General features: G+C 45.1%; 2 protein-coding genes across 5 annotated transcripts in view; one reads left to right on the top strand and one right to left on the bottom strand.

Annotated features, from left to right (window-relative positions):
- Positions 1 to 259: 259 nt before the first annotated feature.
- On the bottom strand, positions 260 to 6,673 carry GCM2 (glial cells missing transcription factor 2). The gene is made up of 5 exons (XM_021100173.2): positions 6,521 to 6,673; positions 3,330 to 3,582; positions 3,074 to 3,186; positions 2,487 to 2,612; positions 260 to 1,271 (listed from the first exon to the last, which is right to left on the bottom strand). The coding sequence occupies exons 1-5, from the start codon at positions 6,608 to 6,610 to the stop codon at positions 351 to 353; spliced, it is 1,503 nt and encodes a 500-aa protein (XP_020955832.2). The 5' UTR covers positions 6,611 to 6,673; the 3' UTR covers positions 260 to 350.
- A 3,669-nt stretch (positions 6,674 to 10,342) lies between these two features.
- SYCP2L (synaptonemal complex protein 2 like) overlaps positions 10,343 to 25,042 on the top strand; it is a 73,936-nt gene continuing 59,236 nt past the window's right edge. For 3 of the 4 annotated variants that reach the window (XR_002346297.2, XM_021100174.2, XM_021100176.2), the window contains exons 1-8: positions 10,343 to 10,475; positions 12,904 to 12,972; positions 14,635 to 14,772; positions 14,858 to 14,977; positions 17,917 to 18,021; positions 18,623 to 18,647; positions 23,555 to 23,640; positions 23,752 to 23,840. Coding sequence is in view for 2 of the 4 variants with exons in the window: in XM_021100174.2 (XP_020955833.2) it covers positions 10,467 to 10,475; positions 12,904 to 12,972; positions 14,635 to 14,772; positions 14,858 to 14,977; positions 17,917 to 18,021; positions 18,623 to 18,647; positions 23,555 to 23,640; positions 23,752 to 23,840 (641 nt within the window). In the remaining 2 variants the exon portion in view is untranslated. Of the gene's footprint in view, positions 10,476 to 12,903; positions 12,973 to 14,634; positions 14,773 to 14,857; positions 14,978 to 17,916; positions 18,022 to 18,622; positions 18,648 to 23,554; positions 23,641 to 23,751; positions 23,841 to 25,042 lie in introns of those variants that run through there. The other variant, XM_084967362.1, reaches the window with a different exon arrangement.

The following is a 25,042-nucleotide window of genomic DNA, read 5'->3' on the forward strand; positions in this document are numbered from 1 at the left end:
AAGACCAAAAAAAAGTCTTATGAAATGACTCAGGAGATAGGATTGTTGAGATTTCTTCCCAAAGCTATTTTGACAACTGACTCATCTATTATATATAAGTATATTATAAATTATAATAAATATATTATTAAATTTGTAATAAATTATAATTTATTAAATTTAATATATATTATACAGACAATTTATTAATTATGTAATTATATAATATAAATATATAATATAAATATTATATATGTAAATTTCTTTGCATGCTAAATGAATTTCCCAACCTTAGAGACAGCTGCCATGCCATGCTCCACTGCCTGCTTGGGGACCAATGTAATGTGCCCAGGACTGGTATTCAAAAGTCCTCAGCTAAAGAACGGACTAACTCTATCTGAATAACCAACTGTGGACCCCAGCGCAGGTGGACAGATATCCCAAGTCTCTGCTCCGTCTGTCCAGGTGGGTGCTGCCACCTGAGGAAAAGACAGAGGGGGTCTGATGGCCTGGCGATCTCCGGGACTCTTCAAAGGCAGCGACCCTGCTGGAGAGGCTGCTGTGGCGACTGCAGCTGGAAGGGCCAAGGCTTCTGGGTAGGTGGCCACGTGGGCATTTTCCGGAGCAGAGGCACAGCCTGAAAGGCTCTTAACTTCGCGCGCGCTGTCACGGTATTTCGGGGCAGGGGGCTGGCAGGCCTGGTAGGACACTTTGGTGGTGGTGGTGATGACGGTCTGTAGGGCTGGAGCCCCCGGGGAGGTGGTTGTAAGGTACCTGCAGGGAAGCTCGGGGGTGTAATAACGGCGTGTGGCCCCGGCCTGGGATGGTCCATGGTCGGTCCACTCCCCAAGGCCAGCTTGTCCAAGAGCTGGTGTCCAGCCATGCTGTTGACTGGCGAAATCAAAGCTTCTCTCGAAGCTGCTGTAGGCATTCACGTTGTATTGTGGTGCATTCAGAGGAAGCCAGTCTGTGTCCTTAGGCACGTGGCTGGAATCTTTATAAAGGGTGGGGTAGGGGCTCGAATTTGCATAACCAGGACCTGCCGATTCATAACTGCAGGGTGGCCGAGACCAGCAGACTCTTGGGTTTGGGTATTTCTGAAAGGATGGTACTCGGTCTCCCTGAAAGGCAGCTAGGTCACAGGTAGCTTTGTAAGCCTCCGAGTCTGGAAAGGAACAGCAAGTCTGCCCTGGAACAGGGAAGCCTGTGTCAGGAATCAGATCCAGCTCCTCTGGATTTTCCAGGGAAGGTATGTCGTTGAAATGACTGCTGTTACTTTGATTCGCTCCTGCCTAAAAAATTTTTTTAGAAAAAGCAAAAAACAGGTGCAAATTTTTATTTGTAAATAAAGATGTCATTTGCATGGACACCTTCACCTGTAATAGGTGCCAACCAACCAAATAACAAATTTCCGGTTGGGGGGCTCTGTGTTATGAGCTCGGAAACATGATCTGGGCAAGTGATTCGCAGCTTGAGCTCAGACTTGAATTCCATGCTGCTGAACGAGGGGGGTCCATGGCAGCCAAGCGGGGGGCAGGGGAGGGGGTGGGGGGAGATGTCTGAGTGACAGATGGTCTCTTCTCCCCCTATAACGTGCATAATCCTCAGGAGCCTGCTGCAGACCTGGGTTTGAATCTGGACTGTCCCTCATGAATTAAACAAGTGCACACCTCTGAGCCTCAGATTCCTCACCTTTTTAATTAATTTTTGGTCTTTTTTTAGGGCCGCACTAGCAGCATATGCAGGTTCCCGGGCTAGGGGATCGAATTGGAGCTCTAGCTGCCAGCCTACGCCACAGCCACAGCAACATGGGATCTGGGCCACATCTGCCACCTACACCACAGCTCACAGCAATGCCAGATCCTCAACCCACTGAGCAAGGCCAGGAATCCAACCCGCGTACTCATGGATACTAGTTGGGTTCATTAACCTCTGAGCCACAACAGGAACTCCACATTCCTCACTTTAAAATGGGACTCAGTAACAGTGATTTCTTCCTGAGGCTCCTGTGACCACGTCATGAGTAAACTTCGTAGACCCCATGTGCCTGGCCCACAGAAAGTACTCAAACAATGCCAGGATCTCTTATCTCAGACTAATATTCTGCCTGCTGGCACACTTTGCGTGGAGAGACAAACTGGAGCATGTTGCCCAAAGAAATGTTATCTGTCCTCAGTAATAATGTAAATATCTACATTTACATGACGTAAATGATGTAAGGGACCCTCTCAAGGATGCACCCATTTCTGTGCTTGTGCAGGATGTCAGCACACGTCCTCACTCCATCACTGCCCATAGAGATATCCTGCTTCCTCCCCCCTAAGAAGAAGGAGGTATCAGAAACCCTCTTCCAAATGTTGATTCAAGGACATTGTTAGAGGTATATCATTTTCACACAAAATCAAACCTTTTTCATTAAAGCCTGACATTCAGATTTAACATAATTATCCATATGTTTTGTAATGAACATGAACACAGACCACGGTGAAGGATCAGCACCCCATTACCTCCGGTTCTCGAACTTTCTTTTTCTGGGGTTGGTAAAAAGAAGCCATTTGTCTCTTGATGGCGCTTCTTCTAGCCTCCGTGTCCGATTTACTCTCTGGTCGTGGGTGATCATGAACTCCCTTGGCCTGTGTTAATAAGGACGTGAACCACACATGTTCCTCTGAGTGAAGCCGGCCATGCTGCTCAAAATCTGAGTATGCCTTTCCCAGCATCCCAAGTTGTTTGGTTTTTGTTTTTTCAAAAGGACAGGGGTGGGGGGGGGGAAGCTTGAACAAATAAAACTGCACCAATCAATAATAATAATAGACATCTTGAAAGATAACCTGACAGCGCTTTGACATGCAAAAACAACTCTAACTAGGTTCTCCTGCCCTTAGAGAGCACACAGTAGGTGCACTAACTCCTGGGAGTGTGGTAAGGCCCCAGGAAACCCCAGTCCCTATTTCTGGTCACCTGAGCTGTATTTGGTTTGGTCCAGAGTTCCCAAGGCCCATGGCAGGGGGACTGGTCCCTGTGACATGAGCAGCATGCCCATGGCAAACTGTAGTGTTCTCTCCCACGCCCCCACCCCCGCCAGCCCACCTACCTGAAAAAATATGGCGTTGCCATCAAGCCGCCAGAAGTTGGTTACAGGGTACCCGCTGTGTCCTCGACAGGGGATCAATTCCAAAGCAGAATGACAGTTGGGGCACGCTTTCTCTATAAAGCCAGAGGCGAGACACATTAACAGCCTGATACCGGCCCCCTTGGAAGGAAGACAGGGGGAATTAGCTGGGGAGAGGGAACTCAGGCTGGCAAGCTCCCCTCCCCTGCCCGGCCCGGCCCCCGGGGCGGTGGCTCACTCTGCTGCTTCAGCCTGGCCTTGTCGCAGATGGCCGGCCGCAGCTGCAGGCGGGAGCCGTCGGGGAGGGCGCAGGCCCGCGCGCACACCACCACGCCCAGGCACGACTTCTTGAGGATGTGGCCGTTGTGGTTGTTGGTGTTGCGCATGGCCCAGCCGCTCAGGTGGCGCTGCGCCTTCTTCTCGTCGCTGCGGTAGATGAAGCGCACGTAGCCGTCCGCCCACTCGCAGAAGCGGTCGAAGTGCGCGGGCGCCTGGAAAGGCGCCCCGAAGGAACAGGGGTCAAGGTTAGCAGGCCCAGAGCTATGCATCGCGGGTTTCATTTTCCCCAAGCACGTGAAAAGAAAAACTGTGTCCTTGTAATTCCAGAAAGGTTGTCAGACCCAGGAGCTGCGCCCTCACAAAATGTCACTGGCCCTGTCCGCATAGGCCCTTCTGAGAGCCGGCTGTCAATTGATGTCTAAATGGTGCTTATCTTCCAAAAGCCTCTACATGCTATTATTATCCCCATTTAATCAAATAGTAAACAGAGGCCAAAGAGGTTCAATAACTCGCCCAAGTTGGTACAGCCTAGTAAGTCCTGGCTCTAGGATCTGAATCCTCAGTTTGGCTCCAGAGCCAGTTCTCATTACCACCACGTGATAGCCCTTCTTGGTGTGTTTAAATGTTACAGACATTTGCTAACCAAGCATTAAAGCACCAGGGCAAAAAGTGATTGGAAATTTCCATCACTGACATGCAATTCAGCCTGTAAATACCTTTACTTCCAACCCATGCTTTTTCTTTTCTTTTTTTTTAATGGCCATACCTGTGGCATATGGATGTTCCCAGGCTAGAGTCAAATCCAAGATGCAGCTACCCGCCTATGCCACAGCAACTCCAGAATCCCAGAGTCTGTGACCTAACTGCAGTTCAGAGCAAGGCCAGGGATCGAACCTGCATCCTCATGGATACTAGTCGGGTTCTTTTTTATTTTTTCTTAATTTTATCACCCCCCCCCAACTAGTCGGGTTCTTAACCCACTGAGCCACAATGGGAATTCCAAACCAATGCTGTTTCTTCAAAAGCTCTTGATTGGCTCCTCCCAAACCTGTCAGCCACTTCAGCAGTGACACCCCATGCCCCATCAGAGAGACAAGAACAATTTCTATCCCTCCTCCCAGCTTAGCCCTCCAGGTTTACTAAGTGTTGTGATGAGAGCCTAACCATTGAGGTAAACTCCAACATCGGGCGGAAATTGTCAAAGCCCTGGACCCCTGCCCAGAGCAAAGAGATTGTCACTCAGCAAAGAACCACATGGCTAAAATAACGATGTTATATCTAAAACACTAAGCACTTCTTCACTGTTCATGTTTGGTGGTCCTTGTCTCTATTGTGCATTATTTCTACCCAAGTGTCTTTCTTGCACATAAATATAAGACCACTTTTACTGAGCACTTACAATTTACCAGGTACTCTTCAGGGCAGGGGTCCACAAACTGGGGACTGTGGGCCAAATCCAGTTGCCACTTGTTTTAGGACAGCTCACAGGCTAAGAATGATTTTTACAATTTTAATGGTTGGGGGGGTCAAAGGAATTACATTTTTTTTTATTTTATTTTGTCTTTTTGCCTTTTCTAAGGCCGTACCCACGGCATATGGAGGTTCCCAGGCTAGGGGTCCAATCGGAGCTGTAGCCACCAGCCTATGCCAGAGCCACAGCAACTCAGGATCTTAGCCACGTCTGCGACCTACAGCACAGCTCAAGGCAACGCCGGATCCTTAACCCACTGAGCAAGGGCAGGGATTGAACCTGCAACCTCATGGTTCCTAGTCAGATTCGTTAACCACTGCGCCACGACGGGAACTCCCAGGAATTACATTTTGTGACACATGAAAACTGTATGAAATTCAAATTTGGTATCCATAAGGCAAGCTGGATTGTGACATAGCCGTGTACATTCATCTACGTATAGTCTGTTTCGGCTTTTTCACGCTGCTGTGCAGAGCTGAGGATTTGGAATCTAGACAGTAGGGCCTGCAAAGTCCCATCATACACTATCTATAACTTTCACAACAACCTGGCCTGTTGGGCATCCTTTCTCTTATTTACTAGATAAGAAATGGAGGGTAGATAGAGAGCCTTCTCCAGTGGCATAGCTGGGGTTTAAACAGAAGATCTGTGGCAGCCCCACTGACCTTACCGGTAGGATAGAGGCTCAGAAGAGTATTATCAGAGTAATAAGCCATATATACCGTCTCTCCCTCCTGCTGCCCCAGGAAAATTAGATCTAACATTTGCAAAGCACAAGGATTCTCAGTTGGACACTCCAGACGCGTGTAACACATTAGTGCTGTGCATTCTAGAGTCATAGGTGGGCAAGTTTGTTTCCCAAACTACACAGATATTGTTAAATCATTATCTTTACAAACAGACATTATTTATCTTTCCTGGGAAATATTTAAGCGACATAAATCAATTTACTGGCTTAAGGTAAATCACATATGAGATGTATAACGATGCGTGATCAACTCTAAGCTTTTAAAGTGACTATTTCAATTTAAGGACCTTATTGACAAATAGGCAATTTTCCAGAAGAGAGTACTCTGTTATCACTCCCTTGTAAGGGTACTGCCTGGACTTCGATGTCTCACACCAGCTACCAAAGTAGTGACACTGAAAATGAAGCCTCAGAGACGGCATTTTAAAATCAGAACAAGAATGGGGGGCTCCACTGTTGGAGCTCGTTTGGTGCAAGTGAGCATGTGCTCACAGCGTGCTCACAGACAAGCGTGCACACACTGAACACGACACTAGATCTGGATGACGAGCAGTGGTATCTGTATTGGCTGAGATTCTCCCCCTACCTTTCCTGTGGATTTCAAAGAATGGATAAGGAGATAATGACCCATTCCCACCTGGGTTAAAGGAAAGCGAGGGACCCGAAAACCGGCTCCCTTCAGACCACCCGGAGCCTGACTGACAGTTCCTGCTGCTTTCCGTGTTGTTTTCAAACAAGAGCGAAGAAAGAGCTGGAAGAAGACGCATCTCTAAACCCAGCTCTGCCACCGCGGAGCCCCTGCACACTGGGGGGCTCTCAGGGATGTGTGTTTGGCGGCGGCGGGGGGACTGTCCACAGTCTCGGCAAGGACTTGAAGGCCATTCTCCTCCTCGGATGGGCAGCGCCGTGCGCGCTGCGGAGTTTCACGCACCTGAGGCATCTGCGGGTCGTTGATGTCCCAACTGAGCTGCATCCCGTAGGAGCACGGCCAGTCCGCCTTCTGTCCCGCCTCCGCCGGCATCTGCCCCTCCTGGCTGGCGCTCTCCACCAAGGATGCTGAAAGACAGAAGAAATACCAACCAACCTAGAGGTGCCCAAGGTGAATTTTCCCCTCGTTTTATAAGAAAGCGGAGAGACAGTAAGAGGTAGATGGATAAGAGCTGGATGAGAGAAAGAGGGGAGAGATGAGAGATCCAGAAGCTGCGGACAAAGGTTAAGACGGGGCGGAGACTTGGCCCCGGTGCTCAAAGGTCTACACTCGCGGCGCAGCGCGGCCGCCTGGCAGCTGCCCGCACGTTTATAGGGATCCAGGCCGCCACCCCCCCTCCCCTGCTCCGCCTTTCCTCGCTCGCCCGCCAGCTCCCACGCTCCAGGCGCCTACAGGGCCTGCCACCCCCTCCCTGGCAGAACTAGGGACGGTGGGGGATGGGGGTTGACCTGAGCCTTTGGGGCGACGGGAGACTGAAGCCGAGACCCGCCAGGGTGGCAGGAGGTTGGAATGCCTCCTTGAAGTCGTAAATCATCTTTTCCCAACCGGGCCCCGCCTCCGGGGTTCCCGATGGGGTCTTAACGGAGGCGTTTGAGACCGAGCCTTTCCAGAAAAGTTCCCTAAGAGCTATATACTCATTCCCGGACAGCTCGGGAACCTTCTGTAAAAGCCTCGGCTGCCGTGCACCCCCGAATGAGTAGCTGCGTCCACGCCAACTAACTTTGGGGGTAGTTTGGGGCTCTTTTTGGGGATTTTGCTGTAGCCGGGCTTTTGTTGCCGCTGCTGGGCTTGTTTGGGAGTCTACGGTCCCTTTAGGGGGGAGAGAGGGCGAGTCACTGAAGGAGTGACAAAGGTTCCCGTGCGCTCGCTGGCCTAGGAGACACCCGATCCCGGGGGCTGCTGAGAGATCTGGCCCCGTGGGGCGAGAATCTTCGAACCACAACCTGGAGAAAGTGGGGAGATGAGCTAGGGAGAGGCGGAGGGGGAAGGAAGGGGTGAGCTCTGCGGCTCCAAGCCCCCCAAAACTCGAGCCTGTTTTCTTAGGTGTTTAAAAGCGGCATTGGGGCTCAGGGAGTCCTCAGGCGCCACCCACCTGAACTGACCCTTTATTGGAACTGTCGTGGAAATACCACGATAAATCGTATTTACACCCATTCCATTACGGGCGAGAGCGCAGGGCGCTGAGAGCTCCCCTGGGTGAAAAGCAAGTTTTCTTCATCTGTGATTCCGTTTCCTTAGGGTGATCGGAAGCGCCCAATACAGGAAACCGATGGAGGAGTTCAACTGCGGAGGCGCAGCGGAAACGAATCGAACTGGTAACCACGAGGTTGCGGTTCGATCCCTGGCGTCGCTCAGTGGGTTAAGGATCCGGCGGCGTTGCCGTGAGCTGTGGCATAGGTCACAGACGCGGCTCGGACCCCTAGCCTGGGAACCTTCAGTTGCCATGGGTGCGGCCCTAAAAAAAAAAAAAAGAAAAGAAAAGAAAGAAAGAAAGAAAGACAAAAAGAAACCGATTGAAGTGACTTAAGTCGCTCTTTGGCTTTCCCGGGCAGCCAGGGAAGGTGGGTTTCCGGAGTTTATTCCCTGCGCCTTTGTTCTACGGGGAAAAGCCAGCCATAGGCAGGTCCCCGAATTTTCTTCTTCCTCTAGTTTCAAGCTGGGATTCTCCCTTGAAGCAGAGGAGGCTCAAAGTCCTCGAGCAAGAGAGTGACTTGTTCATCCTCCAGCCTCCCTCTCCCCCTGCAAAGTTCTCTTTGATCTCGTCGGTCTGCGTTTCTGGTTAAAATCACTCTCTCAGAGTTGCCACGAAGGTCCGAGAAGAAACGAAGAAATGTATTCATGCCTCACCCCCCAGTTTCATCCAAAGCCGTTAGTCGTGGTAGCCACCTACCGAAGGTCCTGGCAACTCCTGCTATTCAGTTGCTTTGTGTGTTATTTTGATTCTCAAACGTTAAAACTATTGACATGTTTTAAAAAAAAACTGACATCAGGTGTGAAGTTTGATAATGTACTCTCTAAAATGTTTTAAATGTAACTTCAAAAAATAAAATCACCTCTGAGAATTCACAGAAATTAATTCCTAGTTGTATTGTAACCATTGTTAGACTCTTCCTTGCCTCTGTTAAGTTTGAAATATTCCTAGAGAGTCCTTACCACTCAAAAGTATAAACACGGTACATTAAAAAAAGTTAAAGCCAAATCAATCAAATACTTTTTCTTAAATGGACTCTGGTCTCCAAAGAAATGTGGAGCCTCTACCATATTGTATTTAAGCAGAATTAGAATATATATTTCAAGTTGCCCTAAAATTACGTGTTAGTAAGAGAAGCTAATCAAAGTGAAAATATAACAAAATAAAAGTAAGTAAGTGGTGTTATCTGTGACGTTATCTTTAATCTCTCCTGAATTTTTGAACGTGTTCACAGTCATATAGTTTGAAAGGACATACTTTTTCCCCCAAAGTGAAAATAATTGATGAACACTTTTAAACTAGTATTAAGAAAACTTTAATTCTGTTATCATATTGTTATTATATTACGTATTTTATTCTTGAAAATAAAGTGCATTTAAATTGCATTTTGATTATTACTTGTTATTAACTCTCGGCTTTTCCTGCATTAACATTTGCATTCATTCGAAACACTTTATTCACAGCTGGCTCTTCCTTGATTATTTCGAAATTGTAAAAGTCCATTAATTCAAAAGCAAATGAAGAGGGCTTTGAATTTACTTGGTTTAGATTAAAATAGGGTAAATTAATGTAAGTATGTTTATACCACATTTGGCAGGAAATGGATGTGATGAATTTTGAGATAAAGATTATTTTGAATGGACTGGAAGCACATGCAGAGTCCTGGGTTGACGATCGAAGATTCAGGTTATATTATGTTTTGCTTTGAAATAAACAAATATCTTCTGTAAATGTCAGGACACAAAATACCCATAGCATCTAATTTTAATACATGTTGATTTTTACACGAGGAATGGTTAGAATTGAAGGGTCTTGTTGTTGTTGGCTTATTTTTTAAAGAAAAGGCCAATCCAACTTTTTTTTTTTTGTCTTTTTTTTTTTGCCATTTCTTGGGCTGATCCCGCGGCATATGGAGGTTCCCAGGCTAGGGGTCTAATCGGAGCTGTAGCTGCCAGCCTATGCCAGAGCCACAGCAACGCAGGATCCAAGCCGCGTCTGCGACCTACACCACAGCTCACGGCAACGCCGGATCGTTAGCCTACTGAGCAAGGGCAGGGATCGAACCCACAACCTCGTGGTTCCTAGTCGCAATCCAACTTATTTTTGCCACCAGTTCAAGTAACAGACAACGTATCAGCCTAAACCTGGCCAATAGTGCACATTCTTGTCAGCTGAAAGGAAGCGGGCAGAAAACAAGCAGACAGGATAAAATTTTGTTTTTTTATTTTAACTGAGTACACCAAGGTATATATAAAAACGCTTCTTTTGTGATATAAGGAAAAAACACAATTTCAGGCACAAATCTGGTTCCTGGAGGGAAAAAGTTCATTCTATAATCACTATTCATGGATGAAAACCAGCTCCACCAGCTGTGAAAAGTGGAGAGAAAACTGCGGGCTTCCGCAAAGGTGATGCCTATCAGTTTAGAATCTCGCATATTAATTGACGTGTTCACCTTTGAGCAACCGCTTTCTCTTAATCGGGGAGGGGGAAGGGTTGCGTGCGCCCAGGTGGCCTGACCTTAATTGCTTGTTAACTCGCCAACGTTTCTTGCTTCTCCAGCAGATACTCAGGGCTGGGTTTGTTAAGAGTTCCGGACGAAGCTTGGAACCCAGGAGCTCTGGGCTACCCGGGCCCTCCCCGCCGCGCATCCCAGCCTGCCCATCCAGTGCGCGGCGTCCTGCTGGGGGCCTCGGGATGCAGGAAGTGAGTGACCTCGGAAGGATCGGGCACCGGTCGAATCCGAGCCTCCCCTCCGCGGTTCTAGGGGGGCGCGAGGGCGGGAAGTCGCTCTTCCGTCAGGCTCTGGGCTCCGAGCCTGGTGTGCTCGCTCAGAGACCCGACGCCGGCTACAATCCCGGGGCGCGAGATACGAGCCCTTCTGGGGCTCTTGGGGCGCTTCAGCCTCCTGCGGTTGGCTTGGAGTTCATGGGCAGTGAGACCTCGAGGCATGATAGAAACCTCTGGTCCCTCGCTACTGAAGGGTTTGCGGAAGGGGGACCTGGAGAAGCAGTTTGGAAGGCGAGGTTCTTTTCAGGTTGCTCGGGATGTTTTTCGAGCCCTTTTTTACCCCTTGCGTAGAAAGCGCAATGACATTTAACCCGCCTGGGCCCCAGATCTAAGGTCCCCAAAGCTGGCGCACAGGATAATCCCTAAGGCTCCCGCCACCCCGGGGTCGGGGTTGGGGGGGTGAATGGGTATTTCTAAGTGCTTTTACTTTTGCAGCATTCATTTTATTGAATACACTGCTGGTGGAAAAAAGAGTCTGAATTGAGTCTTTCAATTCACCTTATTTTTCGTATTTATCAATAAGATAATATTATTGTAAAATATGTTGGCTTTTAAGGATTTTGGTCAATTATATATAGAATTGTTAGCCCAAGCTAGATTTTTTTTTTTTTTTTTTTTTTTTTTTTTGCTTTTTAGGGCCGCACCCGCGGCATGTGGAGGTTCCCAGGCTAGGGGTCGAATCGGAGCTATAGCCCACCAGCCTACGCCACAGCAACGCAGGATCCTTAACCCACTGAGCGAGGCCAGGGATCCAACGGCAACCTCATAGTTCCTAGTCAGATTGGTTAACCACTGAGCAACGCTGGGATTTCCCCAAGCTAGATTTAAAAAAACAAGACATAAAACAAAACCTCTTTAGAAGAGATTAAAATTTTTTTGTCTTATGCTTTAGTTGGGATGAATTGAGCAAATGAGATACTGTTATTTAACGCAGTATGTGCTGTGAAAACCAGGTTGGTAAGGCCCGGGGATCACTTCTTGAAGAAAATGTGCAGCAACCTAATGTTTTGTAAATTTTCTTGTGCTGGTTGTTGGTATTTGATCCTTGAAGTTGTACTTTTAAGTCCTAGAGTCACGTCTAAAATTCGTAACAGGAGTTCCTGCTGCGGTGCAGTGGGGTAAGGTGGAGTGTGGCTGCAGCTGTGGCATGGGTCACAGCTGTGGCTGGGTTTGCATCGTTGGCCAGGGAACTTCCACGTGCCACGAGTGTGGCTGAAAAAGAAATAAAATGAAATAAAATTCATAACATAAAGCTTAAACTCATGACTGTGCTTTAAACACACTTTTAAAAACTTTATAAGCTCTCATTCTAAAAATGATTCATTAATTCAAAGCCTTTTTTTTTTTTTTTTTTTTTTTCTTCTTAAGGCAGAACTCACAGCATATGGAGGTTCCCAGGCTAGGGGTGGAATCTGAGCTGTAGCTGTTGGCCTATACCACAGCAACACCAGATCCTAACCGCATCTGTGACCTACACCACAGCTCATGGCAACACTGGATCCTTAACCCTCTGAGCAAGGCCAGGGATCGAACCTGCGTCCTCATGAATGCTACTCAGATTGGTTAATTGATGAGCCATGATGGGAACTCCTTAAAGCCTTTATTTTTAAAAAAATAGTTGCCATTATAGAGTTTAAATTTGCCTATTTTATGTGATTGTTTATTACAATGATGATTGCTTTGCTCGTGATAATTTTTATTTATCACAAATTGGATAAAATGCTAAAGAATGGATAACAATTTTGGTTTTGGAAGAAGATTGGATAAAGTTTTTGTTTTTTTTATTTTGTCTTGAGGGTGGTTTTTGTTTTTTGTTTTCATTTTTGGCCATGCCTCCAGCATGAGGAAGTTCTCTGGCCAGAGATGGAACTGGAGCTGCAGCAATGACGGCTGCTGAATTCATAACCATTAGGCCACCAGGGATCTCCTGCTTTTTTTTGTTTGTTTGTTTTTTCTTTTTAGGGCCTCACCTGTGGCACATGGGGGTTCCCAGGCTAGGTAGGGGTCGAATCCGAGCTATAGCTGCCAGCCTACACTACAGCTATAGCAACGCAGGATCCCAGCCGCATCTGCAACCTACACCACAGCTCACGACAACGCCGGATCCTTAACCCACTGAGCGAGGCCAGGGATCAAACCCACACCCTAGCTGGATTCGTTTCTACTGCACCAGGATGGGAACTCCCTGTTTTTGTTTTTAAAGTAGTGTCTTAGACCTGTAATCAGGGGCATGAACAAACAAAGTTTTGTTCAGGAGAACAATACGAACCTTTATTGCTTTTATTTTAAAACCTGAAATGCACATCTTTGAAGTAATTTTTCAACATCTTCTTCCTATATACAGGAAAAGGAAGGTCCTTTGCAGTCTGTTCAGGAAAAGGATGGGAGTGGACTGGTCCAGGATGCTTTCTATGTAAAGATAAAGTTTGTGTTCTGTGTGTGTATGTGCGTCACATGCTGTGTCAAGTCCTGTGTCCCGGGGGCCGTCAGCATGAATGTTCTCCAGTTGCTCGAGCCAGACACAGCGAAATCCTCTTTGCGTCTCCGGCTTCCCTAATCACTCACATGCAGTTTATCACCATGAGTTGGCAATTGTACCCTTGATTGCCCTACTACTATCCTAGCTATCTTGCATCCGGTGCTATTCTAGTAGACAGCATGGACCCACTTCTTGCTCTCACAGAGCTTCCAGCCTAGCAGAGAGCCGAAGAGACAGATGAGGAACAAAAGTAAGGGAGAGACCGAGTTAGGAAGAAAAGGAATTGGATGTTGTGATGGAGAATCATTGCGAGTGGAGGGAGGCGCTTGACTAACCTAAGAGAAGGTCCTGGAAGACCTACCTAAAAATGGGATACTGAGGTGAGATCTGAGGGGGGTGGGGACAAGGAGCCCGAAGGTGGTACCTTGTGGGGAGAAGCAGTCTAAGCGTGGAACAGCCAGTGCAAAGGCCCTGCGGCAAGGAATAGCTTGGCTTGTTCTAGGACTCATCTAGCAGGAAGTCCAGGCTGGAAAAGTTGACAGAGATTGAATCCTGCAGAGCCCTGCAGATCACAGCAGAGGGTTTGGATTTGTTCTAGAGAAGCCAGGCAGAGTTTCCAGTGGGCAGAAGCCTGAACTGCTGAGTCAGAGAATCTGAGCGTGCATCTCAGCTGGGTGATCTCATGCACGTTCTTCAGCTTTCCCAGCCTTGCTGTTCGTATCACCACGAGACGAGTGCAGAGGTTTAAATGAGAACATCTGCAGAGCACGTACTTGGCTCCAAGAGGCTTACTAGGTAGTAACTTAAAACATGTGTGATTTCAAATGCTGCCTCCCCATTTAAATCAGTACAAAGGATAAGTGGAATTGTAGGCGGTATATAGTAGAATGACTTCTCAAGATACTGTAATTTAGCCTGTAGGAGTGGACTAGATTTTTTAAATAAAGTCTTATCTTTTAATAGTGTAGATGTTTAAGAACATGTCCGTTGTGTCTATTATTCAGGTAGATGTGTGTATATATGTGTATGTGCATATACATCTGACTTAAATTGTCTAGAATAACTTCCAGGCAGAAAAGGTTAATTTCATTCATCATGGTAAATTGCCTACTTAGCAACTTCCATTAACCATAATTATTAGTGTGGAATTTTTCTTCCTTCTATTAGGATCATTTATGTAACTTGAGTGATAATAGCCTTGAATTTTATAGTGTTAGAATTTCTAACATTACCGAGGATAAAGTGTCTTTACCCCACGATAACTGTGATTTAAGTATAGTTTTCCTTCAGTCACTGCTTCTCAAACTTTAGCCTGATGAGAATCACCCGAAAGTCCCTGAGCCCAGCGTTTGATTCCAAATAAGACCCAGGTGATGGTCAGGTTGCTGGCGGTCCAGAAGCCACATTTTTGCAAACTGCTAATCTGAAGCCAACAAACTCAATCACTGTCCACATGATAACTGACTGTTCACGATAAAATTCTCTCGAGTTACTCATTTCTGCACAAAATTACTATTGCCCATGATGGTTAGAAATGCCACTATGACATAAAATACTTGGGGAAAAATGGTAATCTTGAGACTCTCAACTTTGCAGCTTCAGTCCCTCATCACTGATGCGTTCCATGACCAAGGATTTCAGAAAATAAAAGAATATTTCCAACAGCGAGAGAACCACGTTCCTCAAAAGTATGATGATCTTTTATTACACCATCTTAACAGATCGATAAGTAAGGCAAGTAAGCTGTTTTGGTCTGTAATCAGAATACCAGTGGGTAATTATCTGTAAGGTTTTTAACGGAATGTGGTCTAATCCCCAGGAACTGGATAAAAATGAATTTCAGTATGTTTCCCTGTTGCTGAAATGTATTCAGCAGTTCTTCATGGACGGCCTCAAAGAAGATGAGCCTTTGCTAATTCAGCAGGGACTGATCCCCAAGATAAGTGGTGTCTTAGTTTTGTGTGGATTTGGGTAACTTAAGGAACTAGAGTGGATTCAATTGCAGAGTTTGGAATTTTCTGTCCCTGCGAAATCAAATTTGAAGAGAGATTGGTACTGATGCTTATTGCTTATATCTTAATTTTATATAAAATTAAGTTTGACAAATGTTTCTGATGTATGGGGTGGGTGGAGCTCTTTGAGGGTGCACGGGAATGAGTCAGACGCAGCTCGCCTCTCCCCCTGACCAGCCAATGCAGTGATAGCATTTGTTGTTTGTTTGTTTTAGTGAATTTAACTTTGGAAATACTGGATCAGGAGACACACCCCACCCCAAGACTCTACAACTATTTTTTTTTGGAAACAGCTGTTTCTTTTAAAATATCCAATCGCTTTATTTTACTTTTTTATTTTTATTTTATTTATCTTTTTAGGGCCATACTCATGGCAAATGGAAGTTTCCAGACTAGGTATCAAATAGGAGCTGCAGCTGCCAGCCTATACCACAGCCACAGCCACACCGGATCCAAGCTGGGTCTGCAACCTATGCCACAGCTCATAGAAACATCCTTAACCCACTGATCCAGGCCAGGGATTGAACCGCACGCTCAAAGATACTAGTCGGATTCATTACCACTGAGCCATGACGACGGGAACTCCCTCTATAACTGTTTTAATGGAATTTATTAACAAGATTAGACCTACATAAACTATCAAATACGTCCCCTCGCTGCAGCCTATCTTTCCAACTTTCTAAAATCCTAGTTGAATCTGAAAAAACAAACAATGAAAATATATTTTGCTTGTTCTCTGTCACCCCAGGTACAGGCTTCAGGTTGGTTTTTGCATTAATCAGAAGGTAACATCCTGCATGCCTTCTAAACAAAGCAGAGTTTACAAAACCTCTTGCATCCCTTCTGCTTTTTTTTTCCCAGAGATTTGAAGCTCTGGAGTTCCCATTGTGACTCAGCAGTTAATGAACCTGACTAGCATCCATGAGCATGTGGGTTCGATCCCTGGCCTCACTCAGTGGGTTAAGGATCTGGCATTGCCATGAGCTGTGATGTAGTTTGTGGACATGGCTCAGATCCTGTGTTGCTATGGCTGTGGTGTAGGCCGGCAGCTGCAGCTCCGATTCAACCCCTAGCCTGGGAACCTCCATTTGCCACAGGTGCGGCCCTACAAAGACCAAAAAAAAAAAAAAAAAAAAAAAAAAAAAGATTCAAAGCGCTGAGGTTATTGGTGGGATCAGGGTGGGAGGTAGAGTGGCAGAAGAGTGATCTGGCTGGTAATCAAATCTCTGATTTACCCCCTGGACTCCAGTACCTGAAGCTGATCCAGATCAGGTTGGGCCAAGGAGCTGTCCTTCCCCTTTTCACTTGAAAAGGCCTCTAATTATGGGGCAGCCCCTGGGGGTGGCAGTGGGGGAGTAAACTCAGGCTTTCCTAACGCCTCGTCTCAGGGTCTTTAAAGGTGTTTGCGGCTGGGTTGGTGGTGGGATGGGTAAGAGTGGAATTATGCAAACTGTATATATTTCACGCTGTGTTAGCCCCACCTGACACACGTCCTTATGCATGTAACCAAGAAAATGGGCTAAAACTCCAAAGGAAATGAGGCAGGGATGGCTCAGGGGTACCTTGGAACCTTAAGCTGATTGTAGGGGGATAACCTGGGTTCAACTCTAAACTGAATTTCCTATCTAGACCTAAGAAAGCCCTTCTGGAGTTCCTGTTGTGGCTCAGCAGAAAGGAATCTGACTAGCATCCATGAGGATGCAGGTTGGATCCCTGGCCTCACTCAGTGGGTTAAGGATCTGGCATTGCCGTGAGCTGTGGTGTAGGTCGCTGATTCGGCTCGGATCTGGCATTGCTGTGGTATAGACTGGCAGCTGCAGCTCCAATTTGACCCCTAGCCTGGGAACCTCCATGTGCTGTGGGTGCAGCCCTCAAAAAAAAAAAAAAAAAAAAAAAAAAAGACAAAAAAGACAAAAAATAAAACTTAAAGAAGAAGAAAAAGCCTTCCCAAGGTTAGAAATGTCAGATCAAGTCTCCCTTGGGGTTTTAAATCAAATAGGAATTTCCATGTTCTGGTGGAATTGTTGGTCATAGAAATGCCATAGCCATAATTTAGACACATTCTAAAGCACATACTATTAATTCATGTAGATTTGGCCCAAAGAGAATAGGCTTTTTTCTTTTTAGGGCCTCACCTGCGGCATATGGAGGTTCCCAGGCTAGGAGTCTAATGGGAGCTACAGCTGCCGGCCTACACCACAGTCAAAGCAATGTAGCATCCGAGCCGCGTCTGCGACCTACGCCAGATTCTTAACCCACTGAGTGAGTTCAGGGACCGAACCCGCAACCTCATGGTTCCTAGTCAGATTCGTTTCCACTGAGCCACGGTGGGAACTCTGATATACGTTTATTTTAAATCATACCAGTTCTAGCAACCTAATGTGAACATGGGTATATGTTCCTATAGAAAAGAAATCTCCCATTAGCTGGAAGCTTTTAGCACAAGAAAGGTGGCCAGGCCCGAGGCACGTGTGTTGCACTAGCATCCCCCTGGACATCTTCCAAAGGCTGCCTGTCCTTTGTCATCGGATGGCCCGCTTTCTACAGCCTCCGGGGTGACAGGAACTTCTCCCATGTTGATGAGACTCGTTTCTCTCTCAGCCCCTCACTAGCCCCTTTACATGGCTTTTCAGTGGCTTCCTGGCTGGTGTCTGAGAACTTAGCACAAATCAGCAGCAGTCCGATTCCATTCTAGAGTGTTCCAGACGGAGGCTGCAGAGCCAGGCCTCACAGACATGATGGGGTAATGGAACAAGGCCTTTAAACTTACTTTGCTCTGGAAGGAATTGTCTTTTGGGAAATTTTATCAAGTGGGAAGCAGTTCCTCCGCCGTAGAGGTTACATGGCTGTTTCTTCCTTTCTGTACTTGGTTTCCTGGTTCGAAAGAACAGCAGACTTTCTGACCACGACAGAGTTCGCCTCGGACGCATCTCTGATGAGTGTGACAGAAGACTTTTATGACACAGCCTTGGTAAGACTTAAGGATGGGTGCTTCACTGAGTACAGACCATTAATAACTTGGAGGGAGTTCCCATCGTGGCTCAGTGGTTAACGAATCCGACTAAGAACCATGAGGTTTCGGGTTCGATCCCTGGCCTTGCTCCGTGGGTTAAGGATCCTGCGTTGCTGTGGTATAGGCCGGCGGCTACAGCTCTGATTAGATCCCTAGCCTGGGAACCTCCATGTGCCCTAGAAAAAAAGGCAAAAAGACAAAAAAAAAAAATAATTTGGAGGACTCTTAGAGTTATTTATAAAACATGTCTTTTTCTAAGATGTAGGTTTTACTAAAAGACCCCCACATTTTATTAGAATATTATATGAGATAGTAACAAACATTAAACTATATAACCAATGATAGAGAAATGGTTTATTTTCAGATCTCTTGTTCACCTGATTGAGGCTGATATAATTTTAATAAAGTCATCAAAGGTCAAATAGGATTTCTAATTTTTCTCCCACTGTAGTTAACTTTAACTTCTGCCTGTTAGAGAAATACCAGCATTCATACCTTAATGCTATAGTTGATAATGCTCTTTAAAAGATAATACGAGCTTTGCTTTTTCTTTTATTAGGTTATTTCCAGAAGTAGTAGCAAAGGTAAGTATTTATTACTAATTGTACTTTTACTTTTCATGACTAGAATATTCTTGTGTAGAGAAAAGAGTAGTCTCTGAATGATATCTAAGTGATAAGTGAGGTGGGTTGGCCTATTATATTTGGCTTTATTGAGCATCTTTGTCGTAGTTGCATTGTGATGCTGAAATGAATTTTGCTGTGAAGTGTGTCTCATTTGCCAGGGGAATGTCCTTTATATGGCTGCTCCTGTCACTATTTGGCCACACAGGGGATTTTCTCCTTTCCAGGATGCAGAGCCAAAGCAGCAAAAGTTAGCCATTCCTGGTTTAAATTGGAGCTGATTCCAATGTCTTTCTCCGTGGATGATTTGGAGATGAGGGCAATGTTGTTCCATTTTTAGCTCACTTGAAAGGTCATCCAGCTTTTTGACTTAGGAAACCATGGACTCAAAGGTGCACAGACATTGGGGCCATCTTAAAATGCATATGTCCTCTCCCGGTCATTCTTTTTTTTTTTTTTTTTTTCTTTTGAAAAGCTGTTGTTGAATGGACACTACATTTGATGGTATCTTGTAAATGGAGAAAATTAGTACTAGATGCTTCAGTGTGCATAGGGCTTGGCTGACTGAATAAAAAGAAGTCCCCATAATCTGTCAGGGGGTTCAGATACTTTCAAGGCCATTTTTTTCCTGAACTTCATAAGTAATGGTTACTGTCTCTAAAATTGGTGGACAAGACACACAGTGGCAAAAACTACTTCTGAATTTTGTAACATTTATTTATTTTTTAATAATTTTTAAAAATTTTCCCACTGTACAGCAAGGGGGTCAGGTTATCCTTACATGTATACATTACAATTACATTTTTTCCCCCACCCTTTCTTCTGTTGCAACATGAGTATCTAGACAAAGTTCTCAATGCTATTCAGCAGGATCTCCTTGTACATCTATTGAATTTTGTAACATTTAAAAATACACTTTTGTTGATTACAGCAGTGTATATATATGCTGTGTGCTTGAAAAAAATACATAGGGAGATTTATTTAGTCTCTGGTCATTTTTTTTTTTTTTATGGCCAAAGGTTTTGGGTTATTTTCTTTTAAGCACCCAAATGAATTTATCACATCTGTAGTTGTATAATGATCATAACAATCTGATTTCACAGGATTTCCATCCCACAGCCCAAGCACATCCCCCCACCCTCCCAAACTGTCTCCTCCAGAGACCATAAGTTTTTCAGTATCTGTGAATCAGTATCTGTTCTGCAAAGAAGTTCAGTCTGTCCTTTTTTCAGATTCCACATGTCAGTGAAAGCATTTGATGTTGGTGTCTCATTGTATGGCTGACTTCACTTAGCATGATAATTTCTAGGTCCATCCATGTTGCTAAAAATCCTGGTATTTCATTCCTTTTAATGGCTGAGTAATATTCCATTGTGTAGATATACCATATCTTCTTGATCCACTCCTCTGTCGATGGACATTTAGGTTGTAGTCTCTAGTCATTGTTGGGACCACTTAATAGATTCACAGAATCTTTGTAATCACTCCAGTGCCTCTCAATGGAGGAAACACCACTCCTGTGACTGTATTAGCCAGCTCAAGCTGCTGTAACAAAATACAAAATGGGCTGAATGGCTTTTCTCCTTCTCCTCCTCCTCTTCCTCCTCCTTCTTCTTCTTCTTTTCTGCCTCCCCTTCCTCCCCCTCCTCTCCCTCCTTCCTCTCTCATTGAATGTTTCTGGATTTTATTCTCCATTGTCTCTAGAACAGGATTAGATAGGATTGCTTATCAATATTTGTCAACTTGATGTCTCCTACTACCTCTTTTAAAAATTTTTTTTAGAGTACAGGTGGTTTACAGCGTTGTATCAATTTAGGCTGTATCAAATAGTGACGCAGTGATACACATACACCATCTTTTTCTCTTACGATCTTCCATCATGTTCTTCTCCAAGAAATTAGATACAGTTCCCTGTGCTCTATGGTAGGATCTCATCGCATATCCCTTCTAAGTGTAATAGTTCACATCTGCTATCCCCAAACTCCCCATCCATTCCTCTTCCTCCCTCCTCCCCCTTGGCAACCCCAAGACGGCCCCTTTCTTGCTGTGTCCTTACACGGTAGAGAGCAAGCCAACACTGTGACATCCTATAAAGGCATTAATTTCATTATAAGGACCCCACCTTCATGACCGCATCTAACTTGCATTACCTCCCCAAAGGAGCCCATCTCAAATACCATCACACTGAGGGTAGGGCTTCATTCAGCATATCAATTTTGGGGGAATTGTCCACAGCAATAACATACTGTGCTTAGAGTCCACTTTGCCCACCTCAGGGGGTGCTGACCTCTCTGCAAGGGTCAGATTTCCATATGTCATTTTGCACAAGGTCATGGGGGGTGTGTATGGTTTAGTCCCAGGCTCTATAGAGCCTATGTCTGATTTCTCTCTCTCTGAAGTACAAAGATGTTTTCACTGACTTCCTTCTCACCTCCTGCTCATGCCATTGATAGAATTATTCCTCCCTTTTTATTCCAAGATTTATGTCATCCTACCATGTATATTCCATTTTTCTGATTCCTTTGTTTTGTTCTTTGCTGTATGGATGATACTTTCTTTCACTCTTGGAGGGAACATTCACTTTCTTCAACTATCCAAAGAAAGCCCTAGCTTGGTTCTGCTTAGATGCCCCTCTTCCCCCATAATGAACCAATCACCAGGAAAGGATGAATGGGATGCCCCTGCTTGGTTGAAGCCAGTCCAGACCCACCCCTGCAGCTCCTTAGTCCAACCCAATAGCATAATTGTTACATTGGGGGGGGGGGGGGGAGGATGAAGGGAAGGCGCTAAAAGGTCCATTACACTTTTTCCATTCTATTCTCTTTGTAAGATTATCTATTATTCATCCATTGCAACTTTTTTTGTCTTCATATATACATCTTTTTCTCATTCATATTTTCCTTTGTATTTTGAAAGCAGTTGCTAAGTTTTTCTTGGAAGCCATGACTTTAACCAATTCTCTCATCGCTTCCAGCATAGACTTCAATTCTGCTATCACATCTTTGCTTCCTTGAAATCTCTGGGTGGTGGTGATCTGCCTCTGCTCTCAGATCCATTTCCCTCTCGTTCTCCACTTTGTATTGCAGAGAACTTTTCCCTCCCTCAGCTTTTTGCCAACGGGCCGTCTGCTAGGTTTAGCCCATGGCAGGAAACTGGAGGTAGCGGGGACGTTTCTCCCGCTCCCTTCTGCTGAGGTGCCATCTCTGGGCACGACTGCATGGTTGCTATTTTGTGGTTACAGCATTGGCCAGGTGGCCGTGATTCCTGGGATCTGGTAATGTCACTTCCTCCTTGGGACTTTCCAGGGGTAGTGGGGGTGGTAGTGACTACTTATATCTTACATTCCCTCAGACTGTAATGTCTAGAATGACTTCGATTTTCATATTACATGTTTCTTTCTCATTTACTTCTGTTGTGTTCATCTTAGACTGTTGCCTTTTCTTACTAATCTAATTTTTTTCATTGAATTCGCATTCTTTTTGAGTTTTGAGATGATAAATCAGATGCTTCCAATTTGGCCTCTCAGCTTTTTTATCTTATGTTTCCTGAAGGGAGCATTTTTTTAAGTCACTTTTCTGCTACCTCTTGACTTGTTATGCGCCTTCCTTTTTCTAGGTCTGTATTTGCTAGTTCCTCTTTACTGCTCTTTAAATGAAAAGATTGCATGATGTCTGATATTTGCTGATTAACAGAGTGCATTCATGTCTTTAGGGTCTCTTGCCATCCACCTGGGTTCTGTCTGAATCTTTCAAATTTTAAGTTGGTAGGCAAGTTGTTGGCTCAGCCCCAAATTTCTAGTTTCCAGAGATCGTCCAGCAGTATCAATGTGGCTTTTTTGGACTAAATAGGTGTCTTTTTTTTTTTTAATTTCTACTTCCTGGTTTGGATTTCCACAATTTCATGAGTTACATGGGAATTAAAAAGTATGCAACATATGGTTAAAAAAAATCACATATCCAAATTGCACCTCTGAACCTATCAAAGTAATGTTTAGACCTTGCCATGAATTTTTGTTGTGTATACTTCCACATCATATCACAATATAAAATGCATAAATGAAATTGTAAATAATGGTCGCTTGTTTAATAAGTGCAAAGCATCACCATATACTTTTTTTTTTTTTTTTTACTATGTCCTGACATATAAGTAGCCGTTGAAGTGTCTGTGATTAAGCTATTTAATAGAGGCCAAACCTTTACTAAACAAATTCTTCTGTTCACCTAAGATCTTTCTAAAATTTTTATTTATTTATTTTCTTTTTAGGGCTGCACTTGCAGCATATGGAAGTCCCCAGGCTAGTCAAATCAAAGCTGTAGCGGCTGGCCTACACCACAGCCACAGCAATTCAGGATCGGAGCTGTATCTGCGACCTATACCACAGCTTATGGCAACGCTGGATCCCCCACCCACCGAGTGAAGCCAGAGATGGAACCTGCATCCTCATGGATACGAGTCAGATGCGTTTCTGCTGCGCTACAATGCGAACCCCTAAAATTTTTATTTTTATGAACTATGCAAAGTCTCAGACATAGAAATAACAGGAAATTGAGTGTGAGAGTTGCCCTTCGCACATTGCTTGGTCTGGACAAAAAAGTAGCTTTGCCTGAGATGCAATCATCACAGGGCATCACAGTTTGCATATATGGCTGCTATTTTTCTCAGTGGGTGTCTATGCCATGCAAACCAGTTGTGGTCTGGGGGTTTCTAGAACTCAAAGCAGGCCGTGATTGGTCCATTGCCCAGACGACCTCATTCCTGAGATATTTACTGTCCAATGCTTTTCAGTCTTTGCCTCTTCTTGTGCCCTAGGAGGCATTTCCTTATTCTTGTTTAGCATCAATTTGATTCTTTTAAAATTCTGCTTTCAGGGAAAAGTGAGATGCTGGGTTCCTTCATGTTTACCTTAGGATTTCTGGTGACAGAAGGGAATGTAAATCATGGCATCCAGCAGGAGGTGAGTTGCAGATAACAAGCGTGATAGCAGGTGCCCTGGGCTCCGTGGAGGAGCCGTGCCCGCTCTCCGTTTGGCTTATTTCCCATGAATTCCTTCTCCACCTCCCCATAGGCGCTGAGGGCCTTGAACTGCATTCTTCAAACGGTGCCTCGGGAGGAGAGAAAACAGCTTCTCTTGTCAGACGTGCCATGTCAACTCATGTAAGTCACTTTGACCCGCTTAGCTTTGATGTAAGGGCAAAAATCTCTCAGGGTTGTACCACCACCATCTTTGTTCTCTTTAGGTGTTTGGGGGTGTTTTGTTTTTGTTTTTGTTCCAATCAAATGTATGAGGCAAAATGCTTTCTCAAGCTGTGGTTTATTTTCCACTGTGAATGAATTAGCCTCTCTTGGGATAATGGGAAGAGCGGAGACTGGGATGCCAGACTGACTGGCTTCCACCCCTAGTGTTGCCACTTACGCTCATGGAGAGCACAGTCTTAACCTCACTGCACCTCCGTCTGTTCACCTGTAACCTGGAGCCCATGTTGATACCTGGTCGGTAGCGTTATTGTACAGGTCAGATCGGATGATCTATTGAAAGTGGCGAGCACATTACCTGGTAGAGAGCAAAAGCGCAAAGGTTACCAGCTATTAACTAGTAAACTCTACCAATGGGACATGAATTGCTTTCAAAAGGATGGACTGGGGGGTTTGGGGGACCCACTCATGATTAGGTCCTTCTTGGGATGTTGAAATTTGGAGGTGAGGTTGTAATGTGTAACCATGGGAAGAGCAACGGCAGAACCCAGTTTTGAAATTTGACCCTAAACCGGTCCCTGTGTGCTGACCACTGACCAGCATCAGTGACGACATTGTGGCACAGCATCATTCCAGTGACATGCAGCCGTGACTGGCGAGGGGAAGGGCGACCCCGTCTTATCACAGTGTAGACCTGAAAGTGGTGATGGGTGAGCGTGGAGCTCACCATGTTGGTCCATTTAACTGGTCTTTGCAGGTTGCAGTGTTTGCTCCGAATTTTTCCTGCAAAGTGTTCATTGAATGCATTAGTTTACTCATTACCCTTAGTGGGACATTTAGATCTGGAGAGCAGCTGATGTGCTGTTTTCTTCTAACACAATGCAATGGTCCTACCTTATTGTTCTAGTCTGGAATGTTCTGGACTTCAAGTCAAACGTAAAATCTGCAAGCATAACATGAAGTAGACCTCTCAGGTGTACTGTTTGAAGGTTTCTATTTAATAGTTAACAAATCTGTGATTATCATTCAGTTATCAATGTGCTTATCAATTATCTGCAAGCATAACATGAAGTAGACCTCTCAGGTGTACTGTTTGAAGGTTTCTATTTAAGGTTTCTATAAATGTAATAAATTCATTGAGTAATAAAAAATTATCAATCTAT

The sequence above is a fragment of the Sus scrofa genome, chromosome 7, assembly GCF_054392235.1.
Source record: "Sus scrofa isolate SSC_HxYL_T2T_F1_AM1 chromosome 7, Sscrofa_HxYL_maternal_Yorkshire_Landrace_v2.0, whole genome shotgun sequence".
NCBI lineage: Eukaryota > Metazoa > Chordata > Mammalia > Artiodactyla > Suidae > Sus > Sus scrofa.

Coding starts and splice junctions, on each gene's coding strand:
- GCM2 (XM_021100173.2), bottom strand. CDS start 6,610: ATGCCGGCGGAGGCGGGACAGAAGGCGGACTGGCCGTGCTCCTACGGG. Junction 3,583..6,520: donor ACGACCCGCAGATGCCTCAG/GTGCGTGAAACT, acceptor GCGCCTTTCCAG/GCGCCCGCGCACTTCGACCG. Junction 1,272..2,486: donor AGAAAGTTCGAGAACCGGAG/GTAATGGGGTGC, acceptor AAAATTTTTTAG/GCAGGAGCGAATCAAAGTAA.